The 19,807-nt window shown below is 40.7% G+C and overlaps 1 protein-coding gene across 1 annotated transcript; it reads left to right on the forward strand.

Moving 5' to 3' along the window:
- Nucleotides 1-2,834: 2,834 nt before the first annotated feature.
- Nucleotides 2,835-19,266, forward strand: ADNP2 (ADNP homeobox 2; the record flags this gene model as incomplete). The annotated part of the gene is made up of 3 exons (XM_081097539.1): nt 2,835-2,942; nt 11,470-11,559; nt 14,576-19,266. The coding sequence occupies 3 exons, from the start codon at nt 2,835-2,837 to the stop codon at nt 17,831-17,833; spliced, it is 3,456 nt and encodes a 1,151-aa protein (XP_080953665.1). The 3' UTR covers nt 17,834-19,266.
- Nucleotides 19,267-19,807: the final 541 nt, after the last annotated feature.

Below are 19,807 nucleotides of genomic sequence, written 5' to 3' on the forward strand. Positions count from 1 at the left end.
TTTCTGTTCCACAATTCTGGGCCTCAGTCTGGGAAGACTCAAAGGCTGGGGTTGACTTGACAGGGGTCTTAGCAGCATCTTCATTTGCACATATAGTGGCTGATGTGGAACATCTCCATGTAGTCTCCATTGGGCTAGTTTAGCTTCCTCACAGCATTGTGTGTGGATTCCAGTGTGATGGTCCCCAGAGAATAGGCAGCAGTGTGGCATTTTTATGGTGTAGCCTTGGAGTCACATGACATTAATTCTGCCATTCTTTATTAGATAAGGCAGCCATAAAGTTCTGCCCAGGTTCATGAGGTGGGGGCATAGATGCCCTTACTTTTTGGAAGGAGTATCAAAGTGATATTTGAAGAAGAGCACGTGGGATGGAAGATACTGTTTCATTATCTTTGGAAAACTTAGTGCACTGGCTATAATCTGTTACTATCATTATTTATTTGATGCCCAGACTGTCCCATATTTTGCTTGTGAGAACTTCTTCAGGCTGGCTTCTTTTGAATCCTTTTGATATGTCTCACCATTCTTTGACCAACTTCCTTATTTTCTGGCACAAGATGTTCTGGGAGCATCTTGTCTTTTCCATATTTCAGCCCTCGAATCAGCCATTTTCACAAGGAGCCCTGGTTCCTTTTAATGGAAAGTGGTATTTAGAAATTAAGATTTGGGTCTTAGGAGTGCTCAAATTGCTACTGGGCTGGGAAACTGCTTCTAGGCTCTTTTAGTGGGCAGAGCTATGGAATGTACATACATCTATTTTTATCTGTGTATATATTAAAAGCAGTTAAGGTCACATCTGTGCCTTCTTTTCCAGTCAAGTATCATAAGGGTTTGTTTTAATTTTATGCCTTTTCAGATATTTTAAAAACAGATTTATTGACATGTAATTTACATACCATACAATTCACCTATTTAAAGTGTACAGTTCACTGGCTTTTAGTATATTTGCAGCTATAACCACAGTCAGTTTTAGGACACTATTATTCCAAAAAGAAACTGTTCCCCTTAGCCATCATCTCCCAGTTCTCCTCAGCCTTCAAGGCAACCAATGTTGTACCTTCTGCTTGTATATGTAATTTGTCTGATCTAAACACTTCATGGAATGGAATCAGATCACTTGATCCTTTGTGTCTGGCTTCTATCACTGAGCGTCATGTTCCCCAAGGCTCATCCACATTATAGATTGTGTGTGTGGTTCATTTCTTTTTATTTTTTTTATTTTATTGATTTTTTACAGAGAGGAAGGGAGAGGGATAGTTAGAAACATCGATGAGAGAGAAACATCGATCAGCTGCCTCCTGCACACCCCCTACTGGGGATGTGCCCGCAACCAAGGTACACGCCCTTGACTGGAATTGAACCTGGGACCCTTGAGTCCCCAGGCTGACGCTCTATCCACTGAGCCATACCGGTTAGGGCAGGTTCATTTCTTTTTAGGGCCAAATAATGTTCCATTTTATGAATGCAACACATTTTTTTTTATCCATTCACCAGTTGATGGACTTATGGATTATTTCTACTTTTTGGTTATTAAGAATAGTGCTACTGTGAAGATTCTTGTAGTTTTTGTTTGGATACACGTTTTTCATTTCTCTTTGGTGGAATTGCGGGCTCATGTGGTGCTTGTGTATTTAATCCTTTGAGGAACTGCCAGACTGTCCTCCAAACTGGCTGTACCGTTTTATTGCCAGTGATGTAGTAGAGATCAGTTTCCCTACATCCTTGCCAACACTTGTTCTTTTCTTTTTTCAAAATTACAGCCATCCTAATGGTATAAAGAAGTATCTCGTGGTTCCATTTGCATTTCCACATGTCTATTGTTCAGCATCTTTCTATGTGCTTAACAGCCATTTGTATAGTAGCTACTTCTTTGGATCCTTTGCCCATTTTTAAGTTCGGATATTGGCTTAATTATTGAGTTATCAGAGTTCTTTATATAGTCTTGGTATAAGTTCCTTATCAGAAATACGATTTGCAAAAATTTCTCCCATTTTGTGGATTTGCTTTTTGCGTGATTTCCTTTGAAGCACAAATTGTTTCATTCATTCATTTATTTATTTATTTTTAAAATTGATTTGAGAGAGAAGAGAAAGGGAGAGGGAGAGACAGAAACATAAATGATCAGAGAATCATTGATTGATTGGCTGCCTCCTGCATGCCCCCTACTGGGGATTGAGTCTGAACCTGACCATGTGTCCTGACCGGGAATCGAACCATGGCCTCCTGGTTCATAAGTTGACACTCAACCATGGAGCCTTACTAGCAGGGCTGAAGCACCAAAGTTTTAAATTTGCATGAAGTCCAACTTACCTAGTTTTTCTTTTGTTGCTTTTTGGTGTCATATCTAAGAATCCATTGCGCAGTCCAAGGTCATGAAGATTTCTGCTTGTTTATTTCTGACAGTTTAAAAAATTTTAACTCTTAGGTGGAAGTGTATGACCCACTTTGAGTTGATTTTTGTGTATGATGTGAGCAAAAAGTGCAACTTTAGCCCTAGTCAGTTTGGCTCAGTGGATAGAGCGTCAGCCTGCAGTCTGAAGGGTCCCAGGTTCGATTCTGGTGAAGAGTACATGCCTGGGTTGTGGGCTCCATCCCCAGTAGGGCTGTGCAAGAGGCAGCCTATCTCATCATTGATGTTTCTATCTCTCCCTCTCCCTTTCTGAAATCACTAAAAATATACTTTAAAAAATTTTTTTTTAAAGTACAACTTCATTCTTTTGTATGTGGATAACTAGTTGTCCCAGCATGATTTGTTGAAAATTACTCTCAGTGTTTTACCAACCCTGTTACTTATTACAGTTTTGTTTTCTTTCTTTCTAAGGAAAATTCCAAAAATGTTTCAAATTCCTGTGGAAAATCTTGACAACATCAGGAAGGTACGAAAAAAGGTGAAAGGGATTCTTATGGATATTGGGCTTGACAGCTGCAAGGAGTTGCTGAAGGTAAGAGGACATCAGTAACAGATTAAGAGCAGACAAGTTTTTTATTTTTAAATATATTTTTATTGATTTCAGAGAGGAAGGGAGAGGGGGAGAGAGAGATAGAAACATCAGTGATTGGTTGCCTCCTGCACGCCCCCTACTGGGGATTGAGCTGGCAACCCAGGCATGTGCCCTTGACTGGAATCGAACCTGGGACCTTTCATTCTGCAGGCCGATTCTCTATCCACTGAGCAAAACCAGTTAGGGCAGCAGACAAGTTTTTTTGCTTTTTTAAAATATATTTTATTGATTTTTTTACAGAGAGGAAGGGAGAGTGATAGAGAGTTAGAAACATCGATGAGAGAAGTATTGATCAGCTGCCTCCTGCACACTCCCTACTGGGTATGTGCTCCCAACTAAGGTACATGCCCTTGACAGGAATCAAACCTGGGACCCTTGAGTCCCCAGGCCGATGCTCTATCCACTGAGCCAAACTGGTTAGGGCAGCAGACAAGTTTTTAAGGTGACTTTTATGAGGGGCTTTTTATGGTCATTAAGTTTTGTGTGTTTTTTTATTGCAAGTTCGGTGTGCTTTGTTGTTGTTGCTAATTCTCACCCGAGGATATATTTTTTCCATTGATTTTTTTAGAGAGAGTGGGAGGGTAGGGGAGAGAGAGAAAGAGAGACTGACAAACAGACTGACAGACATGGATATGAGAGCCGGGGATCAAACCTGCAACCCAGGTACCTGTCCTTGACTGGGAATTGAATCCGTGCCCCTTTGGTGCACTGGTTGATGCTCTAATCACAGCCACACCAGCCAAGGCACTTGTATTTTTAATTTGCTTTATTAGAGTTTTACTTTGAACATTGTACCCGCATTTACTGTATACAAAGGACATTTTCAGATACCAGAAATAAAGCATAAAAGCATTCAGACACTGAGTATGTAAGCTATATATAGTCATTAGTTTTAAAATACTGTTGACCCTTAAACAACAGGGATTTGAACTTCCCAGGTCCACTGGTACACAGTTTTTTCCAATAAATATATAGTCAGCCCTTTGGGTTTCACATCTACAGGTTCAACCAACTACAGATCAAAAACAGTATTTATGATCTGTGGTTGGGAATCATGGATGCAGGGGACCAACTGTGTGCATTGATCTAGGCCATACTATAGAGGGGACTTGAGCATCCCCAGATTTTGGTATTTGTAGGGGGTCCTGGAACCGATCCCCTGTAGGTGCCCAGGGACAACTATGCTTTTGGGGCATTGAAAGTTAAAATGTGGATTTTTTACTGCGGTCAGAGGGATGGAGAGGGGGGTCAGGACCACTAACCTCTGGGTTGTCAAGGGTTAACTGTGTATTTGTTTTTGATCTTTGAGGAGAATGTATTGAATTATTTATTATTTTAGCATAAGGAGACCCTAGTTTAATTTCTCAGGATTGTTAAGAGAAACAATAAATGGGGATACATACATGATATGATTGGGTGTTGTTTTTCTGATTTGTGAACTTAATATATTTAGTCTTACAAAAGTTTAAAAATTAAGGTGGCAGTCACAATCTATTGATAAGTTGTGTTCTATTATAATTTTATCCTTTCTTATAACTTGAGAATATATGGCTGGCACATCTAGTAAAGAAATAAAAATTGTTAAATAAGGCATGCTGTGTAGCCTATAGCCATTGATAATTCTGTGCATCTTTTATTCATAACTATCGAAATAGGGGCCCTGTCTGCTTAGAAATTTTTAAAGTTAACTTAATTCAAAGTATTATTGGCCTGTGAAGAGTTCAGCTTCTTAATTTTCAAATCTCAGACTTTCAACCAGATTGATTTTATTTATTAAAAAGACAGTCTGATACTGAAAGACTAATAATTACCAGGATTCTCATTAATGGTCAGCAGGTAGACAAATGTTAATTCTATAAGGACCCCAGAGAGTTCTCTGCTTAAACATTACCATCCCAGAGAGCTCTTCCCTCTAAGATGCTCCCCTCTCCCACTGTATTCTGTTCTCTTACTTGCTCTATTTTTCTTCAAAACCCTCAAGTACCTAAAATTACTTATTTATTATTTGTCTCCTACACTTGAGTATAAGAAGACAAGGACCTCATTGTTTTGTTATCTACTGTACTACCTTTGATCAGAATTGTGTCTGGCATACTGAAGCTTAACAGAAACATTTTATTTAACAAACATTTTTTAAATGAATCAATGAAAGTAAAACTCCAGTAGAGAACTACTTTTGATAATTTCCTGATTGAAAGTCCATCTATATTTATAAAAGTCTAAGCTACCGTTTAACTCTTCAACTGGTATGTATGATGCGCACTGACCACCAGAGGGCAGACACTGAACACACAGGCATGGAAACATGGAACAGACTGATGAATCTCAGAGGGAAGGGTCTGGGAGGTGGGGATAGGAAGAGATTAACCAAAGATCGTATATGCATACTAGAGGCCGGGTTCATGCAATGGTGGGGTCACTTGGCCTGGCCTGCAGGGACCGGGCCAAAACCGACAGTCCAACATCCCCCAAGGGGTCCCAGATAGCAAGAGGGCACAGGCCAGGCCGAGAGACTCCACCGGTGCACAAATCCATGCACCAGGCCTCTAATTTGGAAATAAAAGGATGGGAGAGAGACGGAAGTGGAACCTTTTACTAGACCCAATTTCCCAGGAGTGTTAAAATATGGCTTTCATGAGGAAGATAGCAGGGTAATTAGTTGGATGCAAGATTGAGAAGGTAGATAGTGTACACATAGTCTATTAATAATAGGTAAGTATTTGAATTTAAGTAATATTTGCAGAGTGTAAAAACAGCAAGCTAAGAACACAAGTGTATGTGTATAGACTGAGAAAATTTCAATTGATAATGTACGGAAAGCTCTTACAGTAATCTTTGGAGACCTATAGCTGAAGCCATTCCTGTAGCAATCTTTGGAAACCTATATATGTATAAGTAGATTTTGAAATGTTTATTATTCCGTTTTTAAATCTTATCTACAAAAATATATTGAAATATTGTTAATACCTTTCATTTATTTTCTCATTTTTAAATTGTTTCTTTCTAGTTCTTTTTTGCCACTTCTGACATTCTGGAAAGCACTTCTTCCTTTAAACTCTTCTCCCTCTTCTGTGATATAACATTACTGTTCCTACTTCTCTCCCCAATGTTTTCTTTTGAAAAATTTAACCCTACAAAAATCTTGAAAGGATTATACAGTGAAAACTCATCTACCTACCACTGAAATTCTACAAAATTAACATATATGTATCTGTCTTCACCCACTGTTCTTTTTGTTTTAAAAGCAATTTTGAGAGAGTGAGAAACATTTATGTGGGTATAAAACATTAATTGGCTGCCTTTTGCAGGCCCTCTATAGAGATTGCGCCCACAACCCATGCATGTTCTGATACATGGGATGACACCCAACCAACTGAGCCACACTGGTCAGGGCTGTAACATTTTTTATTTTTTTTTATGCATTTCAAAGAAAGTTGCAGGTATTAGTACACTTCACCCTTAAATTCTTTCAGCATATGTGTCACTATCCAGAGTTTAGTCTTTGTTTAAAGTTTTGGCGAGGGGACTTTATATGCTGTGAAATGCACCTTCAGAGCCTCTAATGATGGTTTTTAACATGCTTTTATTAATGTTATACAAGTCTCTGTGAAGACCTAGAACAAGTCCATCACTCCAGAACGATTCCTCAATCCCTCTTCTAGTCAGTTCCTGTCCCCATCCCACTGGCTACCACTATTCTGAAAATTTTCACTGTAGATTAGATTTGCCTATTGTGCAATTTTATGTGAAAGAAATAATACATACTTTCATGGAAGAGTCTTCTCAGTGGTGGTATGTATGATTGGTCCTGTTTGTTGCCAAGTTGTCAACTGCATGAATGACTTGTAGATCCTTTCTCCTGGTCGTGGGACACTTAGGCTGTTACAGGTTTTGGTTATTATGAATAAGATTCTTCTTATGAATATATATATATACTTTTTAAAAAAATATATTTTATTGATTTTTTACAGAGAGGAAGGGAGAGGGATAGAGAATTAGAAACATCGATGAGAGAGAAACACGGATCAGCTGCCTCCCGCACAATCCCCACTGGGGATGTGCCCACAACCAAGGTACATGCCCTTGACCGGAATCGAATCTGGGACCCCTGAGTCTGCAGGCTGACGCTCTATCCACCGAGCCAAACCGGTTAGGGCTGAATATATATATTTTTAAATTTATTATTTTTCAATCCTCACTCGAGGATATTTTTGATATTTTTCCATTGATTTTTTTTTTAGAGTTAAAGGGAGAGGGAGAGACAGAGAGAGAGAAACATCAATATGAGAGAAACCACATTACATCGATTGGTTGCCTCCTGCATGCATTCTGACCAGGGCTGGGGATTGAGCATGCAACCGAAGTACATGCCCATGACTGGAATTGAACCTGAGACCCTTAGTCCAAGGGCCAACTAAGCCAAACCAGCTAGGCCAGGGCGATGTATATTCTTATGAAAATATTTTTGTGGACATGTCTTGATTTCTCTAGGAAAATTATCTAGATGTGGAAGTATAAGATTGTATATTTAGTTTTTAGGAAGCAGCTAGTTCTTTATCCAAACCAATGTGTGATTGTGTACTCTGTTACCAGTGTATGAGGGTTTCAGTTTCTCATGCATGATACAGTGTGATGGTTAGCTGGGCTCTTTTGTAGATCCCTTTTTCTGGGGAGGAAGTTCCTTATTCTTTGTTGAAAGCAAAAATTATGACTGGATATTGAATTTGGTCAAGTGATTTTTCTGCATCTATTAAGTTAATTTTTTCTCTTTTTTAGTCTAATATGGTGAAATATATATATATATATATATATATATATATATATATATATATAAATATATTTTTAATAAAAAAAACACCGCTAAACCAATCATCTCCCTGAGATAAATTCCACTTGGTCCTGCCCTAGCCAGTTTGGCTCACTGGATAGAGTGTCGACCTGGGGACTGAAGGGTCCCAGGTTCGATTCTGGTCAAGGGCATGTACCTTGGTAGCAGGCACATCCCCAGTGGGGAGTGTGCAGGAGGTAGCTGATCGATGCTTCTCTCTCATTGATGTTTCTAACTCTCTATCCCTCTCCCTTCCTCTCTGTAAAAAATCAATAAAATATATATTTAAAAAAAAATTCCACTTGGTCCTTTTCACATATTGGATTGGTTTGCAAAATTTTGGGTAAGGATTTTTATATCTATGTTCATGAAGGATATGTTCTGAAGTTTTCATTTTCTGTAGTATCTCATCTAGAGTTGGAGTTTTCTTCGTAGGATGGTTTTTAACTATGAATTCAGTTTCCTCCCTAGATCTCAGGCTACCAGGTTGTTTTGCTTGAGTGAATTTTGGTAGTTTATGTTCTTTTAAGAATTTGTTCATTACAACTTTATTGGCATAAAGTTGTTATGTTATTTCCTTACTTATAGGAGTCTTAGTGATGTTCCCTCTTTTATTTTGATATTGGTAATTCGAGTCTTTTCTTTTTTTCCTGTTCAATCTGAACAGAAGTTTATCAATTTTACTGATCTTTTCAAAGAAACAGGTTTTGGTTTCCTTGATTTTTATTGTCTGTTTTCTGTTCTATTTATTTATGCTTTTTATGTTTTCCACTAGAGGCCCGGTGCATGAAATTTGTGCATGGGTGCAGTCCCTAGGCCTGGCCGGCAATCAAAGTGCGAGTGTCTGGCGTGGAAGGGCAGGTTCCAGCTGACCTCTGGGTCCTAGGCAGCACCTGGGCCCCCGCACACCCCCCTTCGCCTTAGTCCCCATTTAGAGATGTAGTGATCGCGGTAGGACGCTGCAGGCCAGGGCACAGCGTGGGCCTCTGGGCCACCCAGTGGTTCCACACTGAAGCCAGGTGGTCAGCTTGCTCTCTTCCAGCCGGCCTCACAGACTGGCTCCTGTGCAAACTCATGGGGAGCCCAACCGGCCCCCATGTAAGCAATGTGTTAGCATAGATATATTCAAAAACAGCAGTTATATTAATTACTAGAGGCCCAATGAACGAAATTCGTGCGTGGGAGGAGGGTGTCCCCCCTCAGTCCAGTCTGCACCCTCTCCAATCTGGGACCCATCAGGGGATGTCCGACTGATGGACATCTCTCTCACATTCCGGGACTGCTGGCTCCCATCCACTCGCCTGCCTGCCAGCCTGATCACCCCCTAACCAAGCTGTGGGCAAACTACGGCCTGCAGGCCGGATCCGGCCCGTTTGAAATGAATAAAACTAAAAAAAAAAAAAAAAGACCGTACCCTTTTATGTAATGATGTTTACTTTGAATTTATATTAGTTCACACAAACACTCCATCCATGCTTTTGTTCCTGCCCTCCCGTCCAGTTTAAGAACCCATTGTGGCCCTCGAGTCAAAAAGTTTGCCCATCCCTGCCCTAACCACTTCCCTGCCAGCCTGATCGACACCTAACTGCTCCCCTGCTAGCCCAAATGCCCCCAACTGCCCTCCCCTGCAGGCCTTGGCCCCCACAACTGCCCTCCCCTGCAGGCCTTGGCCCCCACAACTGCCCTCCCCTGCAGGCCTTGGCCCCCACAACTGCCCTCCCCTGCAGGCCTGGACCCCCATAACTGCCTTCCCCTGCTGGCCATCTTGTGGCAGCCATCTTTGACCACATGGGGGCAGCCATCTTGTGTGAGGGCATGATGGTCAATTTGCATATTACCGCTTTATTATATAGACTCTTTCTCTGGCTTAACTAATATTTAGTAATATATTAAAAAGACATTTGCTCTTAGCCAGGTGGCTCAGTTGGTTGGAGCATTGTCCCGTACACCAAAAAATTGCCCGTTTGATTGATTGGGGTGTGTACAGGAGGCAACCGATTGATGTTTCTCTCTCACATGGATGTGTGTGTATATATATATATATATATCTCCCTTCCTCTCTAAAAAATCAATTTTAAAAATATCCTCAGGTGAGGATTAAATGACCTTTAATTATTATAAGGACAGTGATATCAACTGTGAAAGAGAAAATACAGGAAATTATTTTTTAGAAAATAAAATTTTAAATGCCATGTTTCTACCACTCAGAGATTACCATTATTAATATCTTATTGTTTAGCCTTCTCTGTGTATGTGTGTAGTCTTTATCAATTTAAGCTCATATTCACCATGCTTTTTTTTTTTAAATATATTTTATTGATTTTTTACAGAGAGGAAGGGAGAGAGATAGAGAGTTAGAAACATCCATGAGAGAGAAACATCCATCAGCTGCCTCCTGCACACTCCCTACTGGGGATGTGCCCGCAACCCAGGTACATGCCCTTGACCGTAATCGAACCTGGGACCTTTCAGTCCGCAGGCCGATGCTCTATCTACCGAGCCAAACCGGTTTCGGCAACCATGCTTTTTTATTACTTTGCTTTTTTCTGTGACTTTCATCTTTCTGTGTCATTAAATAATTGTTTGTCTTACCTATTACCCAGTTTATATTCAGATTTCTCCAGTTTTCCCCCCAATTTTTTACACTTGGTTTGTTTGAACCAGGATTCAGTCTGGACTCCCATCAAATCTGGTTGCTAGGCCCTGACCAGTTTGGCTCAGTGGCTAGAGCATCGGCCTGTGGACTGAAGAGTCCCAGGTTCGATTCTGGTCAAGGGCATGTACCTTGGTTGCGGGCACATCCCCAGTAGGGAGTGTGCAGGAGGCAGCTGATGGATGTTTCTCTCTCATGGATGTTTCTAACTTTATCCCTCTCCCTTCCTCTCTGTAAAAAATCAATAAAATATATTTTTTTAAAAAAATCTGGTTGCTAGGTTCTCAGTGACACCATCTCCTTCCGTCTCCTCCCCTGCTGCCTTGTTCGACACACCCTGGTCTACATGGTCCACCCTCCTTGTGGCTGACACCTGTGCTCTTGATACGCACACACTTGAAGCTCCCACTTTATACTCTCAGCACCCTGAAATTCTTCCTCAAAGTACTCACCACTGATGGGAGGTGGTGTGTGCTGGTGTATGTGTGTGTGTTTATTTTTAATTATTTGTGGGAAATATGTTTATTTCTTATGAAGCTATAATTTTAACTTGGATTATTTCAGCCTAATCCAGTGATGGTGAACCTATGACACACATGTCAGAGATGACACGTGAACTCATTTTTTTGGTTGATTTTTCTTTGTTAAATGGCATTTAAATATATAAAATAAATATCAAAAATATAAATCTTTGTTTTACTATGGTTGCAAATATCAAAAAATTTCTATATATGACACAGCACCAGAGTTAAGTTAGGGTTTTTCAAAATGCTGACACGCTGAGCTCAAAAGGTTCGCCATCACTGGCCTAATCCTTGGGTTTTATATACTTAATGGCTCTGTCACAGTTTGCTCAGGGTCTGCATTTTCACTTCACTTTCCCAAGTAGATTTCTTAGGTGCCAAGTAATCCCATCAGTTTCTAATGAAATATTTCTTTATCTGCTGAAATTGCATGATTTTTCTCTTTTTCTCCCATTTTGAAAGGACCTTAAAGACTTTGATCCAGGAGAGAAGTACTTTTATAATACATCATGGGGAGATATTTCTCTCTGGGAACCTTCTGGAAAGAAAGTGGTATGTATTTTTGTATTTGATTTTCATGTTTTCTCAAAAGTTGAGGGTAAAGGTCAGTTCACTTTTGAGGGTTGTCACTTGTACTGGGTTACTAATGAATGAATGGGGAGGAGGTGGCTTGCAAATACTGTCTCCCAGTCTATGGTTTCTCTTTGTTTTTTAAAACATTGTATGTGGGAAACGTATTTATACGTTTTACGTTGACTGGTAGTAGAGCGCGGGACACGTATTAATACTTTTTTTATAGACTAGCGGTAGAATGCGGGTAACATATAAATACGTTTATTTTTATACTTTTTTATTGCTCTAAAGGGATGCTAACATGCAGACATACGAATTCCAAAGGACAAAATTTGGGTCTCTAACACATACAATGGTGAATTATGTGTGTACTTCCAGGTATAACGGTAATCTATTCAACTGCGTAGAGTCATCCCTTCACACAATTCTCTGCCTCGCCATGCATTCAGTGCGATTCTAAGAAAAATAATTCAGTATACATTTTATAGTAAATCACAAAAAGTTTCATTGAAAAAAAATATGTAAAACTAAAGTTATTGTAATTTTACTGAATGTTGCCATTTGCGCAAAAAATTAGCAAAAATGGCCCGCGCCACCTGTTAGCGTGCGATAAAAACTACCCGCAAACAATGTGTTAAAATAGTTTCTTTCAAAGAGTAGAAGCTTGCTTACTTCGATGAAGTCTAGTTTATTATTTTTCCTTTTATGAATATTTCTGGTGTCACAGTTAAGACATTTTCTCCCAACCCAGAGACCTATTCCACATTAATAGATAATAACGTACAGTTGTTAATGAGTTTTGTTGACTCATTAAGTGTAATTTTTGCTGAGTATCTTGTTTTTCAATACAGTATTTCATTGAATTTATGACACCCTTTTTAATGAACCCTTAATAAAACCAAAGTCATACTCCACTTAAACTGTTTAGCACAGAACCATCAGTTGTAAAGTATTCCCAGATTTCAGATATATGGGGGTTTTCAGCCCTGGGTTTATTATAGATACTGCCAGAAATGCCAGAATCTGGGGTTTTGCTAATTGCAGAGAAGTAGCAAAATGTTGTTGAATGTGTTTGGTGATTTCTCTAACCTGTGACCCAAGAGGACCAAGCACATGAGTAGGAGACAGATAGTCACAGAATGGGGGCACTGTGTGGTATGAGAAAGACTGATCATAAAAGCAGATCTAAGAAGGGTGGGTCTGAACTGTGGCCACTGTGTAGCAAGGATCAGTGTCCCCACATGGGACAATATCTGCACAGCCCATGGTGGGACCTCGATGAAGCATTCAATCTGTTCAGGTCTCACCTTCCTCCTTTGTGGAATGAGAGCCAGGTGTTCTGTGGTTCACAGCTCCAGGGTCTAGAGCAGTGGTTCTCAACCTTCCTAATGCCACGACCCTTTAATACAGTTCCTTATCTTGTGGTGACCCCCAGCCATAAAATTATTTTCGTTGCTACTTCATAACTGTAATTTTGCTACTGTTATAAATCGTACTGTAAATATCTGATAGGCAGGATGTATTTTCATTGTTACAAATTGAACTTAATTAAAGCATAGTGATTAATCACAAGAACAATATGTAATTATATATGTGTTTTCTGATGGTCTTAGGCGACCCCTGTGAAAGGGTCATTCGACCCCCAAAGGGGTCTGGACCCACAGGTTGAGAACCGCTGGTCTAGAGACTCTTGAGTCCAGAGGGTGCAGTGCTCTTACATCATCACAGACCAACAGTTTATTGCATTGCACTCCTCTGTTGACCAGGGTGGTTCAAGTGTCTGTTCTTACGCTCTGAGCTTGTTGAATAACCCCTCGTGTGCCTTAAAGAGAAATTCCAAATTGTCAGCAATATATCCTGTGACTTGAAACTTAACTTATGGTTATTTGTGGTGATTTTGGCATAGTCCCTCTATATTTACTGTTTGTTACGTAGTTTACTTATACTTGCTAAGCACTGTCAGTGTGGCTCTTACCTTCCCTAAGAATAGAAACGGGAAATAAAAGATATTAATCATGGGTTTCATAATTTGCAAGTTAGGTTATTTGTAGATAAGTTGCAGAGGTTTTAGAATTTGGAATAAAAGCAACATTGGAGAAATAGGATGAAGCAGTTAATTCAAAGTATAAGGACTAAGTAATGAGATCTGTGGTTTTAGTGGATGGTTTGGAAACTAGTCACGTCATATATTTGTATGAACTATGAGCTAAGAATAGTTGTTAAATTTTTAAACGTTTGAGAAGAAAAAAATGAAAAGAATATTGTTTTGTGATATGAAAATGATATGAAATTTGAATGAGTGTCTGTAATTTTATTGGCACAAAGCCATGCTCATGGATATTCATGTCACCTATGGGTGCTTTTTTTTCCCCTTTGAGGTATATTTTTTAATTAAATCTTTGTTGTTGAAAGTATTGCATATGTCCCCTTCTTTCCCCCCATTAACCCCCTTCTAGCCCTCCCCCACTCCCCGCCCCAGCTGTGGGTGCTTTTGTCTTACCAAGCAGCACTGAGTGGTTGCCACTGAAGCTCTTGGGTGGCTGACAAAGCCTAAAATATTTACTCTTTGGCCCTTTAAGAAAAATCTTGCCCTGGCTTAAAACACATTGTTCTTGCTCAGCTGGTATGGCTCAGCGGTTGAGTGTCAACCTATGAACCAGGAGGTCACTGGTTTGATTCACGGTCAGGGCACATGCCCAGGTTGCGGGCTTGATCCTTGGTACGGGGTGTGCAGTTAGCAGCTGATCGATGATTCTCTCTCATCATTGATGTTTCTATCTTTCTCTCTCCCTTCCTCTCTAAAATCAATTAAAAAAAATACATATATATATATATATATATATATACATATTTAAAAACACATTGTTTTTTGAGGGGTGATAGTGTTAAGTTATCTAGCATGTTAAAACAAAAAAGAGTCATATACTTGTGAACTATAGGTGTATCTCACATATAATAGCTTTATTAAATGATGCTGGACTTTTTCTTTTAACAGAGATATCGAACAAAGCCATACTGTTGTGGCCTCTGTAAATACTCTACAAAACTGCTTACTTCATTAAAAAATCATTTGCATCGTTACCACGAAGATGAAATTGATCAAGAGCTGGTGATCCCTTGCCCAAACTGTGTATTTACCTCTCAGCCCAAAGTGGTGGGAAGGCACTTCAAAATGTTCCATGCACCTGTTCGGAAAGTGCAGAGCTACACAGTGAACATCTTAGGTGAGACTAAGTCGTCCAGGAGTGATGTCATCAGTTTTACATGTTTAAAATGTAACTTTTCAAACACTTTGTACTACAGCATGAAGAAGCATGTGCTGATAGCCCATTTTCACTACTTAATTAACTCGTACTTTGGTCTACGAACTGAGGAAATGGTTGAGCAATCTAAAACTGATGATCCCCCTTCTACAGAGAAGATGCCACCCTCTGACAAGTATTACTGTAAAAAGTGTAACGCCAATGCTAGCAGTCAGGATGCATTAATGTATCATATTTTGACGTCAGATATACACAGGGATTTGGAGAATAAGCTTAGGTCCGTGATTTCAGAACATATTAGGAAGACTGGACTTTTGAAGCAAATGCATATTGCTCCCAAACCAGCTGCACACATGACCATACCACCGAGCAGCAGCACTCCGGGTGTCCCTGCCACATCTTGTTTTCACCTTGCCTTGCCGCCAAATAGTCAAAGCCAGACTGCTATCCAGCCAGTTCAGGGCTCAGTCCAGCCAGTGACTGTGGCCTCAGGTGCTTCTGGAAGCCTCACTCATTCTCCGCCTGCCACTGCCCAGTCCCATGTGACTCTCGTCTCCAGTCCCCTGCCTGGGGGCCAGAGCAGCCTCGCTGTGCCACCCTCAGGGCCACAGCCTGTCTTCCTTTCTCACGGAGTCCCACTACATCAGTCAGCAAATCCTCCTGTGTTGCCCTTGAGTCAGCCAGTTAGACCTGTCAGTAAGTCTGCTGGAACAGGTATCCTCCCCATAAACCAGACCATCTGCCCAGGGGTTTTACCCCTTAACCAGCCTGTAAACCGACCAGTTGGTTCTGGGGTTCTCTCAGTAAACAGACCTGTTGGGTCCACTGTCCTTCCTGTCAGTCCCTCTGTCACCCCTGGGGTTCTTCAAGCAGTCTCTCCAGGGGTGATTTCTGTAAATCGGACTGTCCCATCAGGTGTCCTTCCTGCAGGCCAAATGACCCCAGCTGGGGTTATCCCTTCAGGACAGACAGCAACTTCAGGGGTTCTCCCTGCTGGCCAGATGGTCCAATCTGGGGTTCTCCCCATTGGCCAGACAGCTCCGTCAGGGGTTCTCCCCACTGGGCTGACAGTTCCACCACGGGCGCTCCCTCCTGGTCAGACGGTCCCCCTGCGTGTTCTCCCTGCAGGCCAGGTGGTTCCACCGGGACTCCTTTCTCCCAACCAAACAGTCTCGTCAAGCATTCTCCCTGGGAACCAGGTTGTGAATTCTGGTGTGCTTCATCTCAGCCAGCCAGTCATGTCAGGAGTTCTTCCTGTGAGCCAGCCAGTGAGGCCTGGGGTCGTGCACCTTAATCAGTCTGTGAATACCAACATTCTACCTGCCAATCAGCCAGTTAGACCTGGTGCTTCACAAAACACAACTTTCCTGACATCAGGCTCCATTCTTAGGCAGCTGATACCTACAGGAAAGCAGGTGAATGGGATTCCCACATATACACTTGCTCCAGTATCTGTCACTTTGCCTGTGCCACCTGGAGGTGTTGCAGGTGTCGCCCCACCCCAGGTGCCTATCCAGCTCCTACCGTCTGGCACAGCCGCACAGATGGCCAGTCCCATGGCTGGCATGCCCTCTCCCCCAGTGGTGGTGAATGCAGCTCCGAATGTGTTCATTCAGCCCTCCTCCTCTGTGGCAGAGGTGAGCCCCGTGCTCAAACAGGCGAAGCAATGGAAAACATGTCCAGTTTGCAATGAGCTCTTCCCTTCCAATGTCTACCAGGTCCATATGGAAGTGGCTCATAAGCACGGTGAGTCCAAATCTGCTGAAAAACTGGAGCCAGAAAAACTGGCTGCATGTGCACCATTTTTAAAGTGGATGAGAGAGAAGACAGTTCGGTGTCTCTCTTGTAAATGCTTAATATCGGAGGAAGAGCTCATGCATCACCTATTGAGGCATGGCCTGGGGTGCCTGTTCTGCCCACGTACTTTCCATGACATTAAAGATCTTTCAGAGCACAGTAGGACCATGCACCTGGGGAAGAAGAAGGTACCCGTGGATTACCGTAACAAAGGTTTCCAACTGGATATTGATGCCAATGGCAACCTGCTGTTTCCCCATCTTGATTTCATTACCATGTTGCCAAAGGAAGAGTTGGGGGAGCGGGAAGTCTACTTGGCAATACTGGCTGGGATACACTCCAAGTCACTCGTGCCGGTGTATATTAAAGTGAGGCCTCAGATGGAGGGCGCACCCAGCAAACAGGTATTGACCTGCCCCTTTTGCTTTGGCACCTTTGCGACAACTGAGGCCTATGAGCTCCATTTGAAGGACAGGCACCACATCACGCCAACAGTCCACACAATTTTGAAATCTCCAGCTTTCAAGTGCATTCACTGCTGTGGGGTTTACACTGGAAACATGACCCTGGCGGCCATTGCCATCCACCTCCTACGCTGCAGAAGTGCTCCAAAGGACAGCAGCTCAGACCTGCAAGTCCAGCCGAATTTCATTGAGAACAGCGAGCTGCTTGTAGTCAATGGTGAGGTGCTGCACGACTCCAGCTTTTCAGTAAAGAGAAAGCTGCCTGATGGCCACTTTGGGGCAGAAGACCCGCAGGAAGGGGAGCAACGACCTCTGGCCATAAACACCGATGTGCCCCCAGCTCCAGAGAAGGTAATCAGTGTCGTTCCTCTTAAAAGACAAAGGAATGAAAGCAGGACGGAGGGACCGCTTGTTGTTAATGATGACGCTCTTCAGATTTTAGCATTAAATCCCAAAAAATATGAAGACCGTTCTTATGAAGAAAAAAAGCAGTTTCTTAAAGATTATTTCCACAAGAGACCATATCCTAGTAAAAAGGAAGTAGAGCTGTTGTCCTCACTTTTGTGGGTGTGGAAAATTGATGTGGCTTCATTTTTTGGGAAAAGAAGATATATTTGCATGAAAGCAATAAAAAGTCACAAGCCTTCTGTCCTTTTAGGCTTTGATATGTCTGAACTTAAAAATGTTAAACATAGATTGAACTTTGAGTATGAACCACAAAACTCGTAAAAAATTAGGAAATTAGTTTTTTAAATTGAGATTTTAAAAATGTTATTTTCTTCACTGTATGTTGAACTAATCAATTTCAGTGGTCTTTATGCTGCTCTTTAGATGTATTTCAGGTGCTCAGCAAGACTTCGTGTGAAGAACTGATAGTTCTTTTAAAGTTATAATTCTCTGCAGTTGGATTTTGTCACAATTTTTAGTTTTTTTCCTCTGTTGTGTAAGTTAAATCTTTCGATATTTTGTGCACACCTTGTTTTTCCAGTAGTGTCAGGATCATATGATAAAAACTGAAATCTTCATTTGTTTGTTTTTTCATTTAAGGAAATTTCAGCTTATTTCAGATTATTAGTTAACTGCAAATTAAAACTTCGATCTCTCTCAGCTTTACACATAGCTGCAAATGATGCCGTAAATGTGTAGAGAAGTGAGCACAGACCTTTGTGATGTGTGCAGCTGCTAAGGGTGCATGGCATTCACTATGCTGATTTATTTTTGTAAGATATTTGCTTATTAGATTATAGTTTTCATTTACCTTTTTTAAGGTTTGTCTTAGCCATTTTTGATTATAACTCATAGAAAACCAAATGTTTTTGTTAAAAAAATATACTGAACCTGAAGTCTGGTATTTTAGCTCATAAGAGTTCTATTACAAATAAAGTAATTCTTTTCAGTGTAGACTTCTCCCCTCTTTTTGATATGGTGGTAAGTCATATTTCCATTCAAAGGTAAGACAATAAATCTTTAGTGCCTTTAGAATAAACATTGAAAATACACACTCTCCTACTAATCTAACTGTTCATAAACCAGTAAAAGGGAAGGACCATGTTACTCAGGAATAAAATTTTTACCCCTGAGTGTGGATACTGAAATATAAGTTTTCAGGGACAAGGGGAAATCAGTAGACCAAGAGCTAAGTTCCATGGTTGGGCCATTAATTTTTGACAGTTTCCTAGAAGTCAGCATATTCATACTAGGGAAATGGGTGTTCCATAGCCCAATGTCTGACTAATGGGATGGGTATAGGGAATGAACTCCATTGTGTTACTGTTCTTTGGACAGTTAAACCTGGGTGTTTTGTTTTTTTCACATAACAGTATAAAAGAACTTCAAGCACCAGAACCAGTAATGGAGACCAACCAGGTTAGACCTTAAGTCATATTTATTGCTGGTGATACACAGCAGAGGGACCTTTCCAATGTATTCAGAGGATCTGACAGTCTCTGGAAAATAAGATAATGTTACTATATGGGTTTTAAATATAATACTTGCATGTAATTGCTATAATGTGCATTTTGGGGGCAATTGTGAAACTGGTCAGTGATTATTGGTGTACTCTGTTGTAAATTCAAAAAGAGCTTGTTGAAGTTTATTTTTTTTTTTTTACCTGTTGTTTTCAGAGTGTCTATTTTGAATTAAAATTTGTTATACCACTGCAAACAGAACTGTTTAATTCTTGGTACTTGGGCTGACGCTCTAATCACTTAGCAACACCGGCCAGGGTACATCAGCTTTACATATTTAAAGTCTATTTAGTTAAATGTAGCATACTATTTTAGCTTCTCTGAATTAATTTAACTTTATTTGATGTTATTTTTTAGTAAATAAAAACCACATCAATTCACTTGTTAACAGTGAATGAGTGAGAGGGACTCAGGCAAATCTCAGTGTGACTCCCACAAAGCTGTAGGGAGCATACCCCTTCAGTGTCTTCTGTAACATGGACCACAGGGCAAAAGTCTTGATGAAGGCAGTGAGGGACCAGGACAGATGTGAGCAGGCAGGTAAGCACACATAGCCAAAATCTGTTGTATCGCTAGGGATCTTTAAATCCACCATATTGTCAGTTTGAAAACAATTGCTAATACCATCATTCACACAAATGATATAGTTACACATTTTGAGAGGAAAAAAATAATGCTTGCTGCTAAATAGTAGCTGAGGTTAGTTTTCCACAACTTTTTAAAGAAGGTACTTGCC

This window comes from Myotis nattereri, assembly GCF_964212035.1.
Source record: "Myotis nattereri genome assembly, chromosome: 8".
NCBI lineage: Eukaryota > Metazoa > Chordata > Mammalia > Chiroptera > Vespertilionidae > Myotis > Myotis nattereri.